Source organism: Hyla sarda, chromosome 6 (genome assembly GCF_029499605.1).
Source record: "Hyla sarda isolate aHylSar1 chromosome 6, aHylSar1.hap1, whole genome shotgun sequence".
In the NCBI taxonomy this organism is placed as follows: Eukaryota; Metazoa; Chordata; class Amphibia; order Anura; family Hylidae; genus Hyla; species Hyla sarda.
The window spans coordinates 80,683,190-80,700,760 of NC_079194.1; the positions used below are offsets into that span (position 1 = coordinate 80,683,190).

General features: G+C 43.5%; 1 protein-coding gene across 2 annotated transcripts in view; it reads right to left on the bottom strand.

Annotated features, from left to right (window-relative positions):
- SLC6A11 (solute carrier family 6 member 11) overlaps window positions 1-17,571 on the bottom strand; it is a 375,576-nt gene that overhangs the window by 39,369 nt on the left and 318,636 nt on the right. For both annotated transcript variants that reach the window (XM_056524287.1, XM_056524288.1), the window contains exons 8-9: window positions 6,994-7,097; window positions 6,391-6,515 (exon numbers count right to left, since the gene is read on the bottom strand). In XM_056524287.1, coding sequence (XP_056380262.1) covers window positions 6,391-6,515; window positions 6,994-7,097 — 229 coding nt within the window. The remainder of the gene's footprint in view (window positions 1-6,390; window positions 6,516-6,993; window positions 7,098-17,571) is intronic.

Here is a 17,571-nt window from a genome sequence, read left to right on the forward strand (position 1 = left end):
AATTAAATAGGTTGATGAGAGTAAAATGATTAGCTATGAGTTTAGTTCCCAAGGAGTACCCCTTTAAGCTTTGCGAACATGGGCATGTATATCCTTTGCAGAAGAAGTATATGATCACATGTTCAGTCCGGTCCAAAAGTCAATTAGCTCCACCCTAATTCCTGGGATAGGAGGTGGGAAACCCAGATATTAGACCAGGAACTTTCTGGCTAGGCCAGAGTAGAGTTAACACCTACTGTGTGTTCTGCAGCTCCTGCCATTGTGTTGGGGGGATTGCAACAGTAAGCCTTAGGTAAAGATACATTCAGGCACATCTTTTTGAGGGAGGTCATTGTATAAAGTCCTGCTACAAGAATAGCCAAAGAGGTAGCATTCAAGGAAAATATTTTTGTGGACTCCATTTCAGTAGAAGCCTGGATGCCTCTTGCCTTTTTGTCCTGGTCCAGTTGCAGACCGATAGATAAAGTTAGAGGATTTCCTTCTGCATATGTCAGCAGAGTCGTGTCTGATCAAATTCCATAGAAGTAAGTGGAGAGGGATTCTGCACAGTTATCATGTTACACCATGGTGAAGATCCTTGTCAGTTTGCTTAGTTAAATAGGACACAAGCTAGTGCAACACAAAAATAATCAGTCTACATCCTTAAGGGCCATTCCAAAGTCGGAGTACAGAGAAAGTAGATGAGTAGGCATTCACAAGCTGTCGCGATTCGGCTAGCTGGATGTGGATCCTCTGTGTCAGCGAGGGATTGGCGTGGACCGTGTCGGTGGACCGGTTCTAAGTTGCTACTGGTTTTCACCAGAGCCCGCCGCAAAGCGCGATGGTCTTGCTGCGGCGGTAGCAACCAGGTTGTATCCACCGGCAACGGCTCAACCTCGCTGACTGCTGAGAAGGCGTGGGACAGAAGGACTAGGCAGAGGCAAGGTCAGACCTAGCAGAAGGTCGGGGCAGGCGGCAAGGTTCGTAGTCAATGTGGATAGCAGAAGATCTGGAACACAGGCTTTGGACAACACTAAACGCTTTCACTAGCACAAGGCAACAAGATCTGGCAAGGAAGTGCAGGGGAAGTGAGGTAATATAGCCAGGGAGCAGGTGGAAGCTAATTAGGCTAATTGGGCCAGGCACCAATCATTGGTGCACTGGCCCTTTAAATCATAGAGAGCTGGCGCGCGCACGCCCTAAGGAGCTGAGCCGCGCGCCAGGACATGACAGCCGGGGGCCGGGACAGGTGAGTGACTTGGGATGCGTTTCGCGAGCGGGCGTGTCCCGCTATGCGAATCACATCCCCGCTGGCAATGTCAGTGCAGCGCTCCCGGTCAGCGGGTCTGACCGGGGCGCTGCAGAGAGAGGAATGCCGCGAGCGCTCCGGGGAGGAGCAGGAACCCGGAGCGCTCGGCGTAACAGTACCCCCCCCTTAGGTCTCCCCCTTTTTTTGTCCGGCAATTGCTTCACGTGGGATGAGGACACTGGGAGCGATTGTAGGGTTTCCTCAAAGGCAGGCAGTTCAGCAGGAGTGGGAATGGGGAGGGAGGGCAGAGGGTGAAGCTTGGCACGGGGCAGAGTGCCACCAGGACGGGGGCTATGAGGAGGCACCGCACAGTCCTGATAGGCCTTGGGGAGACCAGGCACAGGAGGAGACACTGAGGCCCGACAGACGGGACTGGGAGCAGAGGTGAGGCATTTCTTTTGGCAAGCAGAACCCCAATTCTTGATCTCCCCGGTGGTCCAGTCAAGGGTGGGAGAATGATGCTGGAGCCATGGCAGACCGAGGAGGACTTCAGAGGTACAGTTGGGAAGAACGAACAATTCAATCTTTTCGTGATGGGGTCCAATGCACATTAAGAGGGGTTCTGTGCAGTAACGTACAGTACAGTCCAACTTCACTCCGTTGACTGAAGAAATGTAGAGCGGCTTGACGAGACAGGTCACCAGGATGCAGAACTTATTCACCAAAGAGTCCAGAATAAAATTTCCAGAAGCACCAGAGTCCAAGCAGGCCACGGCTGAGAGGGAGGAGTTGGCAGAAGGAGAAATCCGCACGGGCTCAGTGAGACGTGGAGAAGCAGACTTCGTACCAAGAGACGCCACACTCACGTGAGCTGGGTGCGTGCATGCGTTTCCCAGACGTGGAGGACGAATAGGGCAATCCACCAAGAAATGTTCGGTACTAGCGCAGTACAGACAAAGATTTTTTTCCCTACAGCGAGTCCTCTTTTCCTGGGTCAGGCGAGACCGATCCACTTGCATAGCCTCCTCGGCGGGAGGCACAGGGGTAGATTGCAAAGGATACTGTGGGAGAGGTGCCCAGAGATCAAGGTCTTTTTCCTGGCGGAGCTCCCGGTGTCTCTCAGAAAAACGCATGTCAATGCGGGTGGCCAAATGGATAAGTTCTTGCAGGTTGGCAGGAATCTCTCGTGCGGCCAGCACATCCTTGATGTTACTGGATAGGCCTTTTTTAAAGGTCGCGCAGAGAGCCTCGTTATTCCAAGATAATTCGGAAGCGAGAGTACGAAATTGGATGGCGTACTCGCCTACTGAAGAATCACCCTGGACCAGGTTCAGCAGGGCAGTCTCGGCAGAAGAAGCTCGGGCTGGTTCCTCGAAGACACTACGGACTTCAGCAAAGAAGGACTGGACTGTGGCTGTGGCAGGATCATTGCGGTCCCAGAGCAGTGTGGCCCAAGACAAGGCCTTTCCAGAAAGAAGACTCACTACGAACGCCACCTTAGACCGTTCTGTGGGAAATTGGTCCGACAACATCTCCATATGTAGGGAACATTGCGACAGAAAGCCATGGCAGAGTCTAGAGTCCCCATCAAATTTGTCCGGCAGGGACAAGCGGAGGCTGGGAGCGGCCACTCGCTACGGAGGAGATGCAGGAGCTGGCGGAGGAGATGGTTGCTGCTGTAGCAGTGGCAGAAGTTGCTGTAACGTGGCGGTCAACTGCGACAGCTGCTTTCCTTGTTGGGTGATTTGCTGCGATTGCTGAGCGACCACCGTGGATAGGTCAGCGAGACTTGGCAGCGGCACCTCAGCGGGATCCATGGCCGGATCTACTGTCGCGCTTCGGCTAGCTGGATGTGGATCCTCTGTGTCAGCGAGGGATTGGCGTGGACCGTGTCGGTGGACCGGTTCTAAGTTGCTACTGGTTTTCACCAGAGCCCGCCTCAAAGCGGGATGGTCTTGCTGTGGCGGTAGCAACCAGGTCGTATCCACCGGCAACGGCTCAAGCTCGCTGACTGCTGAGAAGGCGTGGGACAGAAGGACTAGGCAGAGGCAAGGTCAGACGTAGCAGAAGGTCGGGGCAGGCGGCAAGGTTCATAGTCAATGTGGATAGCAGAAGATCTGGAACACAGGCTTTGGACAACACTAAACGCTTTCACTGGCACAAGGCAACAAGATCCAGCCAGGAAGTGCAGGGGAAGTGAGGTAATATAGCCAGGGAGCAGGTGGAAGCTAATTATGCTAATTGGGCGAGGCACCAATCATTGGTGCACTGGCCCTTTAAATCTTAGAGAGCTGGCGCGCGCGCGCCCTAAGGAGCCGCACACGCCAGGACATGACAGCCGGGGGCCGGGACAGGTGAGTGACTTGGGATGCGATTCGCGAGCGGGCGCGTCCCGCTATGCGAATCGCATCCCCGCCGGCAATGTCAGTGCAGCGCTCCCGGTCAGCGGGTCTGACCGGGGCGCTGCAGAAAGAGGAACGCCGCGAGCGCTCCGGGGAGGAGCAGGGACCCGGAGCACTCGGCGTAACACAAGCAAGTCATGTAGAACTTCAAGTTCAAGAATAGTACTTAAAAAATTGTCTGTGCAAAGCCAAAGATATGTGCACAGAGCACAATTAAAGTGGGAAACAAACATTTCAAAGTATTTGCCTAGCACTAACCTGTGGTCAGTCTGAAAACCTTTTTTATTTCACCTTGCAATCTCAGGTGCCTTAATTTCACTGGTTTCTCTACTTTCTTAATATACCCCCTGATTCCTGAAATATAGGTATTATTTTCTATTTTCCTGACTATCTGTACTGTTCTCTGAATTGTGAGATGGGTGGAAACTTTATTGCAACATAGGGTGTGAACAGGAGGAGGAAGTGGGGGTATGTTCGAGGGGTATGGTTATGAAACTCCTAATCACACCACTTTAGCCTAACATTCACGCCCTTTTTGCAATAAAGTACCCATCTGACAACATTGAAAAGCACAGATTGTAAACCAAATAGCAAAACCCCTATATCTTGGGAACTGGGGAGGTGTAACAAGAAAGAAAAACTTTGTTGGAGTTGGGGCTTAAAGAGAAGGCAAGGAAGGGCACTCGAACTTAGAACTCGAACTACACATAGGTACAAATACAGCCATTTCTCTCTGGAGGAATAATGAAAAGGGCAGAGCTTGACTAAAATAAGCAGGAATAATTTGTGCCCAGGAATGGCTGAGATCATGTAATCCATTATATAGAATGATTATCCCATCTTCTTTCCTATGTTTATTCAAATATTCTGTTTTAGTCTTTTTAAATTTTGTATTTATAGTTGCGGATCCAGTTTTATTTGTCCTTTTTTTATAAGACATATGGAGGCACATTGTAGTCTATCATTTCTGTGATCTCCGTTCTCACCCTATTTCATGTTTGGAGAGGTCATCAATTGTTTTCCTTGACCCAAAAAGAAGCACAAATAATTCACCCACAAGTTAAAATATACCACTATACTTAGTTTGTCCCAGTTGAAAAAATAACTAATTCACTGACCTAGATTTTTATTTAGAACATTCCATGTGGAATTATTAATGTAAAATCTAGTCTTGGCATTAGGAGTACAACTAAATAAAAAAATGCATACTAAAGTTATGGCATTGCTGTATAGGAACAGGGACTCCTGTCAAAATAACAGGAGTCCCTGCTCTCCATATAGTTTATTTGGCACTCAATGCACAGAGCATAAGGTATATGCTGTAAGTAGAAAAATTCAGCTTATCCTCACTCAGAACAAGCACAAAGTTCCACAATGGCCAGGTGCGAAGTACAAAAGGAAGGAAGAAGCAGATGATCCAGAACACAGTAAAACAAGGTCTTTGTTTTTAAGCTATTTAAAAATTACACATCAAATGGGTATAACACACAAACATAGCCCCCAATGCATTTCAAGTGTATTTGCTTATAAAACAGGTAGCATGATCTACCCAGAACCCTCTTGCACACACCCGGCGATGTGCCCTTACGTAATAAGGGACACAGGAGAAAGTAAAATTACAAAGATAACACAAAGAGAACATGGGAGAAAGCTACACAATTGTTAAAAAATAATGTATATTATTAGGAAGGCATACAAATGCAAATATCCTGTGAAAGTCTGTTGTTTTATGTATCTTTTTACAGGATATTTTTGTTTTCCTAATAATGTGCATTATAATTGAACCATTATATAGCGTTTCCACATGTTCTGTTTCTTTCATCATTACATATTGGTACTCTACTTGGTGGGTGTATATATGGGTGAATAAAAGAAATAAAATACATGTGTTCTTTCACTACTGGAGTGCTGTGGAATCTCTTTTGTATTTGGCTTACTGTGACATACCATGACCTGGACTGTTTACTCCTGCTGGCACTCACTGCATCTAAAAACATCTCAGGTAGTGCTGCTTCCTTGTATGTTACCTGTGTTAAAGAACACATGTGCTGGAAATGCGTCCAAGGGCTATGCTATGAGTGGCATCGGTATGATGTAATGTTTTTAAATAGCCTTAAAATAAAGAATTTGTTTTACTGTGCGCGGGATTATCTGATTCTTCCTTCCCATATGGTGTATGCTTCCTGCTCAGTGAATACTTGTATCATAGAATCCTCACTTACCTTCTTGAAAGGACATTAAGCAGCAATGTATAACACATCATGGCTTACTGAAGAGGAGCAGGGACTAATGTAAATAGGAGTCCCTGCTCCTCTGCTTGTGCTAGAGTAACACTAACCCACTCCTTACTGTGGCCAGGCCTTGGGCCACAGACAGAAGAGGGGAGCAAGTGAGTAGTACATCACTTGGGGGCTGACCAAAATCCCCAAATGGACTGCCTTCACAGCTATATTTTTGCAGCACCCCCACATGATAAAGGAAGTATTGCATGGTGTCCATTAAAATCAATTATATCAATATATTTGTTGACTCCCCATCCTACCCTAGCTTGTTGCAGCAATTCTACACCCTAATAAATACCTAATAGAAGGCAGCTTCTAAATGGCGGAATACCATCTACTGTGAATTCGAGAAACATATTCAAAAATGAGTTTGCTAATTTTGACAACCTCTAATTTCACATCCACGGTAATTTTACTAAATTTTACTGTGCAGTCATTTAATTAAACAGGTATAATTTGAGAACTCAGCATTACATACCAGATTCTGCAACTTCTGCAATGGGAACCCCCTGCTCATAAGCCATAAACCCAAGGACCGAAAATATAGCAAAACCAGCCACAAAACTTGTGCCACTGTTCAAACAGCAAAGTAAGATACAGTCCCTGCAGAGGAAAGAAGAGATTATGCAATGGGCCCATATGCAGTAACATTTCTTTCCAGTTAATTACGCTTCTAACATTTATCTAATTACTTTTAGTCACTGCAGACAATTCACCATGAAAATGAACAGCTGGGACCAGACACTGAACATATTGACGGCATTTCTTTCAACTTTGACTTTTTAGGAACAAATATTATCAAGTGATATTATTTGCACATTATAAAAATCCCAAACAAAGTGCAGCAAAATACACAATTTTTATTTTTATGTGGTAGAGTTTAATACATTCCATAGATAGTATGCCTGATATGACATATCCATCGTATGCATTTTGGCTATTGGAGTGCATGTCCACATTGGATGCATACAACAGGAATTTTTTCTGGAATATATGTTTACCAGAAATATTAATCTATACCATCATTAAAACAAGAAAAACAAATGTTCAATCGGCTCTTTATATGTATAAGTCAAGGTACCTGTAACAGTTATTATTATAGTTATTGTAACTTCCCAAAGCAGTCAAACATCCCAAGCAGATAGCATAAGAGAAGAAGATTTGGGTACCCGCATCTACCCATACCTAAGAAGACAAAAACAACACTTAATAGGTAAACATATAAAATAGAAAACTAAAGATAAGGCATGCAGCTGGTAAAACAAAGTTTATCTTAATAATCCACAATTCTCAAACAAAATGCATTCTTTTGTACATCTTGACCTTTAGATGTGCCCATCCTTACCTGTACAGGCTTCTCATTAAACCCTTAAGGACCAAGCCCATTTTGATCTTAAAGGGGAACTCCGGTGAAAAACTTTTATTTTTTAAATCAACTGGTGCCAGAAAGTTTACCAGATTTGTAAATTACTTCTATTCAAAAATCTTAATCCTTCCTGTACTTATTAGCTTCTGAATATTACAGTGGAAACTCTTTTCTTTTTGAAACACAGAGCTGTCTGCTGACATCATGAGCACATTGCTCTCTGCTGACATGTCTGTCCATTTTAGGAACTGTCCAGAACAGCATATGTTTGCTATGGGGAATTTCCTTTTACTCTGGACAGTTCCTAAGATGGACCGAGATGTCAGTAGAGAGCACTGTGCTCATGATGTCAGCAGACAAACGGAAACGAAAAAGAATTTCCACTGTAGTAGTAAGCAGCTAATAAGTACAGGAAGGATTAAGATTTTTTTAATAGAAGTAATTTACAAATCTGTTTAACTTTCTGTCACCAGTTGATTTAAAAAAAAAAATAAAGTTTTTCACCGGAGTACCCCTTTAAGGACCAGACCAATTTTATTGTTGCGTTTTCATTTTTTCCTCCTCGCCTTCAAAAATCCATATCTCTTTTATATTTCCATATACAGACCCTATTAAGGGCTTGTTTTTGCATGAGCAATTGTACTTTGTAATGACACCTCTCATTTTACTATAAAATGTACGTCGGACCCAAAATATAATTTTTTTAGTGAGGAAATTTAAATGAAAACAATAATTTAGCAAATTTTGGAGAGTTTTGTTTTCACACTGTACACTTTATGGTAAAAATTACATATTTTCTTTATTCTGTGGGTCAATATGATTAAAATGATACCCATGATTACATACTTTTCTATTATTGTACTGTTTGAAAAAAATCTAAAACTTTTTAACCAAATTAGTACGTTTAAAATCCCTCTATTTTGACAACCTATAACTTTTTCATTTTTTGTATTAGGGGCAGTATGAGGGCTCATTTTTGGCGCCGTGATCTGTTCTCTTTATTGATACCACATTTTAACATAACAATCTTTTAATACATTTTTTAAATTTTTTGGGGGGATTATGATGTGACAAAAAAGAAGCAATTTTGGACTTTTTTTTTATGTTTACGCCATTCGCCAACGGGATCATTAAAGGATACCTACAAAATGTACAAATTATACCCTATGCTAAGGATATGGGATAAGTGGTGGATCGCAGGGGATCCGACCACTGGGGCCCCCCGCGATCTCCCGAACAGAGTCCCGGCTCCCTGCATGAAACGGGCATTTTTGGCCAACACGCCCCCTCCATACAATTCTATGGTGCTTCCGTCAATCGGCTCTGCCATAAAACTGTATGGACGTGGCGTGTCGGCCGAAGCTTTGTGCTGTGGTCAAAAATTCTCGTTTTATGCAGGGATCCAGGGCTCCGTTCAGGAGATTACGGGGGCCCCAGCGGTCGGACCCCCCGCGATCTAAAACTTATCCCCTATCCTTAGGATAGGGGATAATTTGTACATCCCGGAGTTCTCCTTTAACACTATATTTTGATAGTTCGGACATTTATGCATGCTGTGATACGAAATATTTTATTAATTTATTTTTTTTATGCTTATTGGGGGTTAAATGGGAAAAAGAGACAATTAACATTTTTACTGGGGAGGTTTTTTTTTCCCAGTTTATTAACTTTTTTTTTTACAATGTTTGACCTTTTTTTTATACTTTAATAGTCCCCGTATGGAACTATTTATAGCAATCATCAGATTGCTTACACTGTTCAGTGCTATGCATTGGGCATAGCACTGACCAGTGTTATCTGTGATATTCTGCTCTAGTCTGCTCAATCTCAGACCAGAGCAGAAGACCCCAGGAGACAGACGGAAGCAGGTGAGGGGGACCTCCGTCCGCCATTTTAGATGATTGGATCCCCGCGGCAGCACCAGGGGCAATCCGATCATCCATTTAACCATGCACATTGCCACAGATGCAGTGATCTGTATGATCACAGCATTTGAGGTGTTATTGGCGGACATCAGCACGATCGTTGATGTCTGCCATTACATGCAGGTTCCTGGCTGCCGATTGCAGCCAGGACCTGCAGTGCATGACGCGAGCATCGGGTAAATGTATATCCTGGTGCATTAAGTACCTCCGCCTGAGGACATACATTTACGTCCGTGGTTGTTAAAGGGGTTAAAGGGGTACTCTGCTGGAAAACTGGTGCCAGAAAGTTAAACAGGTTTGTAAATTACTTCTATTTAAACATCTTAACCATTCCAGTACTTATCAGCTGCTGTATGCTCCACAGTAAGTTCTTTTCTTTTTGAATTTCCTTTCTGTCTGACCACAGTGCTCTTTACTGACACCTCTGTCCATGTCAGGAACTGTCCAGAGCAGGAGCAAATCCCCATAGCAAACCTATCCTGCCCTGGCAGTTCCTGACATGGACAGAGGTCTCAGGAGAGTGCACTGGTGTCAGACTGGAAAGAAATTCAAAAAGAAAAGAACTTCCTGTGTAGTACTGTATACAGCAGCTGATAAGTACTGGATGGATTAAGATTTTTAAATAGTAGTAATTTACAAATCTGTTTAACTTTCTGGCATCAGATGATTTAAAAAAAAAATGTTTTCCAGTACAGTACCCCTTTAAAGACTCACACAATAAAAATTCAATAAACTCGCAACATGCTTGCAAGAACTTTAACAGACAGCCATTCACATCATAACTATTGGATGGCAAAACAAACAAATTAGCTCATTTAACCTATAAGCAAATACATTTTTTGGTCTTATGGATAGTTTTTTTGTTGATGTAGCTGCATAAAGTCTTTTTAGAACCCATTGTACAATATACAGTAAGTAAAATTGAGTTAATTTGAATAAAAATGAACAAAAAGTATCCTTTTATTTTTGTCAGTTGCAACAGGTTTTGAGTCTGGCAAGTAAAGATGCAATGGATATTTTTAAGCATTCCAAATATTCTCCCTTTTGGGAGTTGCAACAGGATTGAGGTTACATAGCGGAGAAGAAATAGCTTTTGTATAAAAAGTCATGAAAATATCCCTTTTTTGGGGATCATGGGTTTTGTATGTGAAGCCTGGCTGCTAGTAGTGACAGCAAGGGTAACAGTGGACTGGTGGGAGTTGTAGTATCCAGCAGAAAGCAGGGAGTGGTTGACTGGTGGTAGTGTAGTTGGCAGCAAACATAAGACAGTGGTAAACTGGTGGGTGTAGTAGCCAGCATACAGCAGGCAGTGGTGAATTTGTGATACTTCTAGCCAGGCCTTGTGATACCGCTTCATGTGCTTACGTCTAGATGTAGTGCCCATACCCTAGCCATGGCTTACTTAAAGAGTACCTGTCAGATCACCCCCAAAAAAATAAACTATTATATGTTGCTCAGTATCTCATCCTGGTCGTGTGCATGTCATTTTTTTGTGTCTATGACCTATATTTCTCTCATAATTAGCTTTATTTCTGAATTACCTTAATGTTGTCGACCAGAAGAAGGGGGTCGGGTCCCTTTCTTCTCCTCAGGTGATAACCACTCCCCTTCCTCCCCTTCCCTCACTTTCCTCAGTAACTGGTCTCGGGAGTGAGCATCTGTAACCCTTTCCTTTCTGGTTTTATGCTATACACACACACTGTGGGCTTACAGCTTTTGCAAAACTACAGCTCCCAGCATGCCATCACATCCTTTGAGTTGTAGTTTTGCAACAGCTGGAGGCATATGATTGGTAAAACTTAGATTTACAGCAGTGTTGCTGCAGGCTGTGTTCCTCCTACTGTTGCAAAACTAAAACTTCCAGCATGCCCACACATCATTTGGCCGTGCAGGCATGCTGGGAGTTGAAGTTTTGCAACAGTTGGAGGCATATGATTTTAGTCCCCCTGTATTAGATACACACACACACACGCACACAGACACACATTGACTTAATTTATTCATACACATGCACATTACCTAGACAACACAGATTTTCCCACATAAACATATATCCAAACACACACACACACACACACATATACATGAAAGGACACTTACTTTTTAAACAAAAAATCCTCTATTCAGTCCCCTTCTTCAGTCACCAGCTTCTTTCATCTGCTCACAGGCAGCAGTGTACTCCCGCCCCTCCCCCCTTCTCCTCACACAGGAGACTGTGAAGTAAACACAGACAGTGAGGGAGCCCATCACAGCAGCTTTAGATCTGCAGACCTCTCAATCATGAAGTGGGTCCATGACGTAGGTGATGACAAGTGGACACAGCCAGGCTGGTATGTATCCCAAGAGGCTGGCTTTTGACTGGCTTTTTTCAATATGAAAAGCTGATTTTTTTTTTCATGAAAGCAATTACAAAACCTATTGGTTTTGCATGCTTTACAACATATCAAAAGTTTTTATATCTGACAGTGCCCATTTAATGTTTGCAGAGATGGCACAGAACCACAGTAAAAATAATTTCTACATGGCAGAATACTGGACAGATATATCACCATCTGACTGTGCATCTACTCTGTAATTTTTTTTTTTTTTTTTTGAGCCTACAGATGCAGCAGCATTGACATCACCTCAAGGGATCGGACCAGCAGGACTACGTCTGTTGCATTTGACAGGTGTCCTGGCCCTACTTTGTCTACTTTTTTGTTCTCTGACAGTACAAATACCCTTCTGCTCTGAATATGTCACAATTTCCTCACCTGGTTCCCAGATCCTATCCAACGCTACACTGTCATCAAACGTCTCTTTTTTTAGGCGCATTTTATGTGTATACACTTGGAGTGCAAATATAAACACAAATATCACTGGCAAAAAAAACATTTAGAATCCTAAATTAACTAAATGATGGAATAAGTTAGGGCCTTATATACAGTTCAGAACCAAATAGCTTCTAGGGCAATATATTAAGTGTAATAATGTACATCTACCATATATAGTTGCGTTACAACATTGCTGCTTACCCCCAGACCATTTGATGAAGCAAATCAGAAGAAAATCAAAAAAAGTTCAGATTCTTTCTTATCTGAATTTTTTTTGTGAAATTTAAATGGAATCCGATTTGTGTCAAATTGATTCTCTCATCTCTTCTGTTAGAGCTCCTCATACTTCTTGATGCTTACAAGAGACAGCCCTGGTGGCTTAACCTGTTGGGGATGAAGGGCGTATGCATACACTCGCCCGTGGGAATTTCGGCCCCTGCCGCGGGGACCGGGCCGGGGTGACTGCTGATATCTATCAGCAGGCACCCCGTGCAAATGCCCAGAGGGGTCATTAGACCCCCCCATGTCGGCGATCGGCGCAAATCGCAAGTGAATTCATACTTGCGATTTGTGCCGATTCCGGGTCATTACGGGGCTATGGTGACCCGGTGACCCGGTATAGAAGGGGGATCGCGGGTGTCTAAGACACCCACGATCCCCCTAAAGCGATAGGAGTGAGGTGGCAGAGTTGCCACCCCTCCTATCTCTGCTATTGGTGGTCTAGACCGACCACCAAGCAGATCAGGGGCGGAGGGGTTTACTATCGTTTTCCCCGTCCTGCCCTCCCACAATAGGCGGGGCAGAACGGGGAAAATGAAGAGGAGCGGCGCCGGAGTCCACTTACCCCTCCAGAGGCAGCGGAGCGACGGGGATCGGCGGGCGGCGACGGAGATCTGCGGCGGCGACGGAGATCGGCGGCGGCGTGCAGCAGAAGAGGACGGCTCCCGGATGCGACGGAAGCCGGTGAGTAGTTGACTAGCAACATCTAGAGTGCTACAGTCTGAGACCACTATAGTGGTCTCTAGACTGTAGCCCTCCAGATGTTGCAAAACTACAACTCCCAGCATGCCCAGACAGCTGTTTGCTGTGTGGGCATGCTGGAATTTGTAGTTTTGCAACAGCTGGAGGTCTGCAGTTTAGAGACCACTGCACAGTGATCTCTATACTGCCCTCTAGATCTTGCAAAACTACAACTCCTAGCATGCCCACACAGGCTGTTTGCTGTCTGGGCATGCTAGGAGTTGTAGTTTTGCAACATCTGGAGGTCCACAGTTTGGAGATCACTGTTCAGTGGTCTCTAAATTGTAGCACTCCAGATGTTGCAAAACTACAAATTCCAGCATGCCCACACAGAAAACAGCTGTCTCGGCATGCTGGAAGTTGTAGTTGCGTACCTCCAGCTGTTGCATAACTACATCTCCCAGCATGCCCTTCTGTGATCAGACATGCTGGGAATTGTAGTTTTGCAACAGCTGGAGGCACACTGGTTGGAAAATACTGAGTTAGGTAACAGAACCCAACTCAGTATTTTCCAACCAGTGTGCCTCCAGCTGTTTCAAAACTACAACTCCCAGCATGTACTGACAGACCGTGCATGCTGGGAGTTGTAGTTTTGCAACAGCTAGAGGCTCACTGGTTGGAAAATACGGAGTTAGGTAACAGAACCTAACTGAAGGTTTTCCAACCAGTGTGCCTCCATCTGTTGCAAAACTACAACTCCCAGCATGTACTGACAGACCGTGCATGCTGGGAGTTGTATTTTTGAAACAGCTGGAGGTTTGCCCCCCCATGTGAACGTACAGGGTACATTCACACGGGCGGGTTTACAGCAAGTTTCCTGCTTCAAGTATGAGCTGCGGCAAATTTTTCGCCGCAGCGCAAATTCCTAGCGGGAAACTCACCGTAACCCGCCAGTGTGAATGTACCCTAAAAACACTACACTACACTAACACCTAATAAAGAGTAAAACACTACATAAACACCCCCTTACACAGTCCCTCCCCCAATAAAAATAAAACACGTATTGTACAGCAGTGTTTCCAAAACGGAGCCTCCAGCTGTTGCAAAACAACAACTCCCAGCATTTCCGGAGAGCCACTGACTGTCCAGGCATGCTGGGAGTTTAGCAACAGCTGGAGGCACCCTGTTTGGGAATCACTGGCGTAGAATACCCCTATGTCCACCCCTATGCAATCCCTAATTTAGTCCTCAAATGCGCATGGTGCTCTCTCACTTTGGAGCCCTGTCGTATTTCAAGGAAACAGTTTAGGGACACATATGGGGTATCGCCGTACTCGGGAGAAATTGCACTACAAATTTTGGGGGGCTTTTTCTCCTTTTACCCCTTATGAAAAGGAAAAGTTGGGGTCTATACCAGCCTGTTAGTGTAAAAAAAATTTTTTTTACACTAACATGCTGGTGTTGCCCTTTACTTTTTATTTTCACAAGAGGTAAAAGGAAAAAAAGACCCCCAAAATTTGTAACACAATTTCTCCTGAGTACAGAAATACCCCATATGTGGGCGTAAAATGCTCTGCGGGCACACAACAAGGCTCAGGAGTGAGAGCGCACCATGTACATTTGAGGCCAAAATTGGTGATTTGCACAGGGGTGGCTGATTTTACAGCGGTTCTGACATAAATGCAAAAAAATAAATACCCACATGTGACCCCATCTTCTAAACTACACCCCTCACGGAATGTAATAAGGGGTACAGTGAGCATTTACGCCCCACAGGGGACTGACAGATTTTTGGAACAGTGGTCAGTGAAAATGAAAAATTTTATTTTTTTGTTTGCACAGCCCACTGTTCCAAAGATCTGTCAAACGCCAGTGGGGTTTAAATGCTCACTGTACCCCTTATTACATTCCGTGAGGGGTGTAGTTTCCAAAATGGGGTCACATGTGGGGGGGACCACTGTTCTGGCACCACGGGGGGCTTTGTAAATGCACATGGCCCCCGACTTCCATTCCAAACAAATTATCTCTCTAAAAGCTCAATGGCGCTCCTTCTCTTCTGAGCATTGAAGTTCGCTCGCAGTGCACTTGACGTCCAAACATGGGGTATTTCCATACTCAGAAGAAATGGTGTTACAAATTTTGGGGGGCTCCTATTACAAATTTTGGGGAGCTCCTATTACCCTTTGTAAAAAAGTAACATTTGGGGAAAAACCAGCATTTTAGTGGAAAAATATTTTTTTTTCATTTACACATCCGACTTTAACAAAAAGTTGTCAAACACCTGTGGGGTGTTAAGGCTCACCGTACCCCTTGTTACGTTCCTTGAGGGGTGCCGTTTCCATAATAGTGTGCAATGTGGAGGTTTTTGCTGTCCTGGCACCATAGGGGCTTCCTAAATGGGACGTGCCCCCCAAAAACCATTTCAGAAAAACTCACTCTCCTAAATCCCAATGTTGCTCCTTCGCTTCTGAGCCCTCTAGTGCACCCGCCGAACACTTGACATACACATATGAGGTATTTTCTTACTCGAGAGAAATTGGGTTACAAATTTTAAGAGGATTTTTTTCCTTTTACCCCTTGTAAAAATTCAAAAACTGGGTCTACAAGAACATGCCAGTGTAAAAAATGAAGATTTAGAATTTTCTCCTTCACTTTGCTGCTATTCCTGTGAAACACCTAAAGGGTTAAAACGCTGATGGAATGTCATTTTGAATACTTTGAGGGGTGCAGTTTTTATAATGGGGTCATTTATGGGGTATTTCTAACCAGAAGACCCTTCAAATCCACTTCAAACCTGAACTGGTCCCTGAAAAATTCAGATTTTGAAAATTTTGCGAAAAATTTGAAAATTTTTGCTGAACTTTGAAGCCCTCTGGTGTCTTCCAAAAGTAAAAACTCATCAATTTTATGATGCAAACATAAAGTAGACATATTGAATATGTGAATCAATATATAATTTATTTGGAATATCCATATTCCTTATAAGCAGAGAGCTTCAAAGTTAGAAAAATGCAAAATTTTCTAATTTTTCATGAAATTTTTGAATTTTTCACCAAGAAAGAATGCAAATATCGCCGAAAATTTACCACTAACATAAAGTAGACTATGTCACGAAAAAACAAACTCGGAATCAAATTTATAAGTAAAAGCATACCAGAGTTATTAATGCTTAAAGTGACAGTGGTCAGATTTGCAAAAAATGCTCCCGTCCTTAGGGTCATAATGGGCTCCGTCCCCAAGGGGTTAAATCATGTTTTAAGTCATGTTTGTGAGGAAGGAACTTTTATAGCAAATGGATCTATGCACTTCTATGATGGTTTTAACTTTTTTTCTGAATCAACTGAGATTTGTATGTTTGAAAGATCAAACTTAATGCATTTAAGGGTCCCATACACATTAGACATGTGTCAGCTAATTCCACTGAATTTACCTGACCATTTAATGTGTATAGCGGTGGCCCAACTTATATGAGGGATAGAAGGATCAGACATGTTAAATTTCAAATGCCCACTCTTTTTATTCCCCAGAAGGTAAACCGCTGCCTGAGGTAAACCACTGGCAGTGACTATGACCTCCCCCCACCCCTCTCCATTCTGAATAAATGACTGATTGGATGAATGTTTATCAGGGAACAATATCGAACTGGGGTGCCTAGGGCCCACCAGTAGAGTGTACTCTACCCACAGTTATATGCAAATATTACCTGTTTTGTCCTTTTTATACCCTCAGGATTCATCAATAATGCTACAAATTTGCATTGATTTGTGCAAAACCAGTGTTGTTTGCATCAATTTTGTGCAAATCTCAATAAATTGCAAATACATATCCGGGGCCCATTGAAAGATTCACCTGTTCCTTAGAAGGCCAGTCTGAGCCTGTGGGAGGATCATTAGATCTACAGATACATCTGCTTGATCTCCAGCTATCTTTATGTATATGGTACTAGTCTGAGCTTGTTTTGGGGTTCTTAGATTTATAGCTACATCTAGTTGATCTCCAGTTATCTTTATGTGTATGATACCTTTGCTTGTTTGCAACTTTGTAAGGCAACAATAACACTGTCTTAATGTGATAAGACAAAGTCATGCATATTGCAATTTAATAATATTGTGACAACATATATGTTGTGTTTTATTTATAATGCTTTCTTTCCTTCTTTTTATCTCTTACTGGGATTTCTATTTCAAAAGAGCATTAAAACTGCATTTTGGTCTGCCTCAGTGACTTAAATGGTTGCAGTGCTGTCATTGTGAATAAGACACAGCTGATTACATCTCCCAGATTCACCACTTGCTGGAAAATGGAACGCCTTTTGACAGACAAGCTTTTTAATGGAAGCAGAAGCCAGCAGAAATCATAGGTCAAGTGAAAACGATGCCTCATCTTAAGGTTTAGAAAAAGCAAAGAATGGAGAATTGTTTCAAAAGAGATGTACTGTTACAGTAGTTGCTCTTGTGACAGTGATCTACCACCAGGGGGTGCTGAGAGATCCATATATGATTCCTATTGAAGGTAAAATGCACCTCTCATCAAACACGGGGATAACGTATTTGTGGTTGGATCACCTAAAATGACAATTTACTAAATCTGAATCT